This window comes from Trichoplax adhaerens, genomic scaffold, assembly GCF_000150275.1.
Source record: "Trichoplax adhaerens TRIADscaffold_5 genomic scaffold, whole genome shotgun sequence".
Classification (NCBI taxonomy): Eukaryota; Metazoa; Placozoa; class Uniplacotomia; order Trichoplacea; family Trichoplacidae; genus Trichoplax; species Trichoplax adhaerens.
The window spans coordinates 4,784,741-4,790,833 of record NW_002060947.1 but is presented as its reverse complement, the minus strand read 5'-3'; the positions used below and the strand labels follow the sequence as shown (position 1 = coordinate 4,790,833).

The following is a 6,093-nucleotide window of genomic DNA, read 5'->3' as shown; positions in this document are numbered from 1 at the left end:
TATTATTCACATAATGTATTACTGATATTAATAATAAATTGATCAATGCCACTTTTATTACAACCTGTGCAATATGTACTCAATAATGACGTACCACGTACTAAAGCGATGTAAGAATGTAGTATCCAGCAACAGCCAGAGCTAAACTTATACAAATAATATATAAATTAAAGTACTACGTTCTCCGTTGCAAAGTCAGATTGCTTGTTGGTATAGTATATTTTCCTACAACGGAATAATCATTAATTGAAATATTTACAACTAATAGTTTTCTCCATTATTACGTAGCAGAAGCTAAGAAGTAGCTTTGATAGAAATTTATTGAATGCGATATATACAGCATGTGCATCTAATTATAAATTATATATATTATCGATGCCGCAATCAAGTCTAGAAATGTCTACCAGTGACGAAAAGCAAGTTGGATATGTATATAGTGAAGAGTACGTGGACTTATGTTGCAAAATGCCTCGTCTGGAAGATAGGGTACTAAGATAGGATAAGTTTGAAATTAATCATTCACATAGCTAAACACATCAAACATTCTACAGTCTTTCTGGATGACCGTCCTGCTGTCTCTTAGATTGTATCTGTGATAGTAAAATCCTAAAACGCGCTCTTAGTTTGTTTTAACTATCTAGCGTGCTGCAATTAACTGTACCAAATACCTTTAATGAAATATAGTAACAGTAGTTCACATATCATGTGCTACATGATTTCTTACTAGCCAGTGAGTTATGATTGTAAATATAGGAAGATATCGAATGGTAATCAGTTCGGACAATAATTAAGGCAGAGTGAGATTAGTACACCATACCTATACGAGTAATCAAAGTAGCTTTGATAATTCCTCTAATCTGTCACAGATGATGAAGTTAACAATTTAATTCTAAGAAGATGATGTCATGCGTAACTTTTTAAAAATTTTAATCCTGAGTTTACAAAAATATGTTTGCACTAAATGATAAGATAAGCATAATTACGACTTTTCTCCTTTCCTGTTACTGACTCCATACTGATATCGAAATTTTGATAGGCTAGACTTGTCCATCACTTAATCCAGGCTTACAATCTTGTGGATAAAATGAAGTAAGAATAGTTACCAAATCATGCTAAAATTCAATTTTACAACTTAAAGTACATCTGTACCAATTACATGCTCTATGGTTAGGCTAGTCACTACCGCTGTAAAATGTAATCAATTTTCATTTAGAGTAGCCAGGCCAAAGCCAGCTAGTATTGAAGAAATATGTGCCTTCCATTCTAGTGATTTTGTAAATACTCTACAGGCATGTCATAACTTTGACATGGAAGATGAGATCACAAGTGAAATGACAGAATATGGACTCGGTAAGAAGATAATTAATATATTAAGTGATGCGTGACAAACTATTTAAAAAATTTAAGATTGAGCTCACAATAACATCAACTCGCATTTACTGTAACAGACTCATGTTTTTTCGATGAATATTGTTGCAGGTTATGACTGTCCCCTCTTTCCCGATGTATTCAGTTACGCTTCCTTTGTAACTGGTGGAACTATTACAGCAGCTAGATTGCTAACTAGTCGCTGTTGTAGTATTGCTATTAACTGGTTTGGTGGGTGGCACCATGCTAAAAGGTAGCGTAAGTTTAAGCTAATCTTATAGTAATTTATCACCTATTTCTTCGAACTACTTAACCTTAATTGCTTGCGAAATTAACAAAAATTGCAAATTTACTAGCGTTACCTGAAGACGTTGACAGCTTTGATTTATGTCATAGGGATATGGCTTCTGGATTTTGTTATTGTAACGATGTTGTACTAGGAGTTTTGCACTTGAAAACTGTTTTCGACAAGATTTTATACATCGATCTAGATTTGCACCATGGCGATGGTAAGATACAATGCTTATCCACGTATGCACATTGCAAAAGATTTAATCACTTTATTTTTCAGGCCATGTGTAATAATGTTTCATTTAAATTTGTATGGCTAGGTGTGGAAGATGCATTCTTAATGACTGATAAAGTTTTCACCTTATCATTTCATAAATACGCTCCAGGTTTCTTTCCAGGTAATACAACTGAAAATATCCTCATACTTGAGTAAAGTAGAAAATACAATTTGTAGAATACATTTTTAATTCTTTTATTTTTTCTTGTTCATGCATAGGAACTGGTTCAATTTCTACCATTGGCAAAGGTAAAGGACAATACTACACACTAAATATTCCATTAAAAGATGGTATCACTGACCAGAAATACACAGATTTATTTCATGAGTGAGTTTAGTCACAATTACTATTGACTCTGTCTTGAAATTATGGTTGTAACTTAGCTAGACATCAGGAGCTGAGTATGTAATTTGTTGCTTTACTAAGGGTATTTACGAATGTTATGCAAGCTTTTCAACCGAATGCGGTTGTATGCCAATTTGGTGCTGATGGATTAGTAGAAGACCCGATGCGATCGTTTAATTTAACTTCCTTAAGCTTAGGCAAATGCCTTTCTGATATTCTATCCTATAATCTACCTACATTATGTTTGGGTGGAGGTAAGATTTGTATGTTGTCAGATTAAACTTATTTGAAACGCTAATCTCAATTTGTTAGAGTAAAGGAAAACTAATTTTACCTTGCTTTGTTAAGGTGGATATAACTTTACAAATACTGCAAAATGCTGGTGCTATTTAACTTCTATAATTTTAGAGCAAAAATTGGATACACAAATCCCTGAACATCAGGTTACATAAGTTAACAAGCTAATTGCCTAAAATATATGTCAATCGTTCGTATTGCCAACGCTAGTCTTGTTTAGTTCTTTGATAGATATGGACCGGACTTTGAATTATTTCTTTCTCCATCTAATCGCTCGGATACTAACGAGAGTTCTTATGTAAAAGAAATTCGTGAAAAGACGCTAGGTTGATTAAGGCTTTCCTCTTCGCCTATTGTAACCCAGACACTAACAGATTATAATGTTTTCTTAACAAACAGAGAATATCTCTCATATTGCTGAATGTTATGGAGTTTCACGTCGCCGTAAACGCAGCAAGTAAATAAAGTGGATCAATAAAGCTATACAAAATAAATGATCGTGGCTATTGACTTTTGCGTTTAAAAGAGTTTTTATAAATACTAATTTAACTTACCGATATGAAATGAACTACCGTTACGCTTACGAGTTATGAACCCTTCAGAGCTTTGCACATGATAACAATCATAACGTTGCCTTCAACTGCACTTATAATCTAAAACTTATTTTTTGATACCATAGTTTATGTTGACATCTTTTTAAAGAATGCACGTGTGTAGTCTTTTAATTGTGGTGCTAATCAAAACGTAACAGTAGTTTTTTTAAATAAACATAGTATTATCCTATATTCGCTAACAACATCCGAATAGGGTCTAGCTAAAGCACGAAGGCTGATAGACTGTATAGGCGCCTAAAATACAAGTGCAACAGTTTCACTATAAGTTAAAAGTAATTGAGAAAAGTGTGAAGTAATAGATCGGTTACCGTAAACATGTCTAGATAAATACTTGTATGATACTATTTGAACAGTTATAAATGGGCATCAAATTTGTGTCGGATACCGACTTGCAAGCGAGACACACCAATAAAATGTAACAATTGCGATAAGGTTTTTAAACAGAATCCAGAAATGTGACAGCTTTAATAAATTCAACAAAAAATATTTCCATGGAATTTTTTCTTTTTTTTTATAGTTTAAAGTAGTGAATGGTACTTTTATGTTAGAGCTTCAGATAGGGTCTTGTTACATATTGCTCTAATCATGAACGCTACGGCATAGATGCTTTATAAACTGAGACATTTGATGAGAATAAAGGCTAACCCATAATTACAGTCAGTATCAGCACTTCGGTTGCTAAATATTAGAAGTTCTAACCATTTAAAATAAACGAGTGGATCAGCACTTCATTTTAAATCTTTTCAGAGATTCTGCCTGCCATTATAATAATATGTTGAACGTTATACTGATAAGCTTATTGCCGTTACAAAAGTTTACAAATAATCGCACCGTATTCGCTCCGGAGCTAAAGCTCATTGCTCTTAGAAACTGAAAGGCTTACTAGATATTCTAAGAATTTGATTGATTAATTCATTACAAGATCGATTTATAATAATTTCTTTAATCTATTTCTGAAATTGGAAGGATTTAGAATTCATTAAGGCTCTATAATCAAAGTATTTCAGCAACTGATAATTCGGAACGCGAAGCAGTTTTCATCTCTTAGCTATAACAAGAAATGCTATCGATTGCGCTTGCTTCAGTTCTTGTTCAAATGAAATACACATGGAAATAGACACATAAGTATATAAATCACTATCTCGCAAAAATTCAGTGCTACATTAAAACACCATATATCAAAGTTAGAAAGTGATTAAATGGACGGCAAGTCAACCAGATTTTCCTAGCATAGATATTTCTACCCCAATCTCTGCAATAGTGTCATAGCACTGTAACAAGTATTAACAAACTGAATAAAAAAATCTAGCTAGAATATAATACTTGAATCATCTGATTTGAGGCAAAAAGTGCCAATAACATCTGTGAGCCTCTGAATAATTATTGTGGATCCGATTCTATTCAGAACCCATCGTATAATAAACGATTTTGTAGAATACTTAATTATAGTAGTAATGATCGTTATTTTCGTTGTTAGTGTTGCAAGTAAGTAATTTTTGAATATCTAAGTAAACACTGTAATAAACAATTTTATATACAATTCTGCTTTAATAGTAATTAAAAAATCGTAATAATCCTGACCGTGCAGTCCAAACTAAGGTACCTAAATCTTTAATTTTAATAAAATTTTATTGGAACGATTTCGAGAATCATATTTCATCAACAAGTAAAACATTGCCTAATTCAATTTACGTTCGGAATTTCCGATGTAATCTTGAATATGTTAACGTTCGTTCCTACTACTTCAAGGATCGTAAATCACAGAAATAGACATTATAAATTAATATGTAATTAATGACAAAGATATTGCTAAATATGAGATTGCAAGAAAGCTTTAAAACAATGTTATTTCCAATGATAGGCTTGATTACCCCCCCATGCTATGATTCAGGGCACCGAATATAACGTAGCAATCATCCCTATTTCCTCATAGAATAAAAGTTTGGGCTAACTCAACAATAAGAAATAACGTAAACTAAAACGATAACAACAAAAGTCTTGTTTATTGTTGACAAAAAATCAGTCACTAATTCGATTAAATTAAAATCTAAATTCAATAGAAATTGAGTAACCTCATGAAATATATCGATCATATAATATAACTTTCAAAGTCCGATAGATAAAAACAAATCGAAGTTATTTAATTTCATCTCATTCCTTTATACTGATAACATATGGAAGAGGGTTTTCTCTCGCACACATTTATCCTGCTTTCGTGCAAGTTTAATTAGTATATCTTTAGATTATTGCAATTAGCAAGCACCTTAGCGTTTTTGCTAGCACAAAACACTACGATAGATCTGCAATCTCATATTAGAAGTCTACTCATCATTTCACTACAAAATATATAACTTAGACTGACCGAATGATCGCGTCTATTTTGATAATTTATGGAGTTGTCTGGCAGGCTACATCAAATTTAAGCTGTAATTAAATCAGATGGGATACACACTTATTTCAACCTCCAACCGGTAGAATAACAGCTGATTAAATTGAAATCTAAAGCTAATTCAGTTTTATAGGGTCATCGACTTTACAGTAGCTGTTGCTTTTGAATTTCAGTATAAATTTTACCTATGCATTGTTTTGATATATGGAGATGTATAGAAAAGAATAGGTAGTAAAAGTCGCTTTTCGCAAAATTAATTATTAGGTAAGTGAGTGTACTGTATGACAATCCATTAATATACAATATTAAAGATAGCTACTCTTTGGAGCGCTTTTGTGTTTGAAACAAGCAGCTGCTTAAGGAATAATTTAATATACTCCTATGCATACATACTGAAAATAATAGGTTGAAAGTATTAAATTTAAGATTTATTGAAAATATGTTAGCTATTACAGCACGGTCTAATCTTCTATTATGCGTTATTAAACTTTGTCATTTCATTATTAGTGCA

The 6,093-nt window shown here is 32.2% G+C and overlaps 1 protein-coding gene across 1 annotated transcript; it reads left to right on the top strand.

Annotated features, from left to right (window-relative positions):
- Positions 1-396: 396 nt before the first annotated feature.
- On the top strand, positions 397-2,910 carry TRIADDRAFT_25928 (uncharacterized protein; the record flags this gene model as incomplete). The annotated part of the gene is made up of 10 exons (XM_002112910.1): positions 397-486; positions 1,037-1,089; positions 1,214-1,350; positions 1,480-1,621; positions 1,765-1,877; positions 1,980-2,057; positions 2,156-2,264; positions 2,364-2,536; positions 2,631-2,725; positions 2,800-2,910. The coding sequence occupies 10 exons, from the start codon at positions 397-399 to the stop codon at positions 2,908-2,910; spliced, it is 1,101 nt and encodes a 366-aa protein (XP_002112946.1).
- Positions 2,911-6,093: the final 3,183 nt, after the last annotated feature.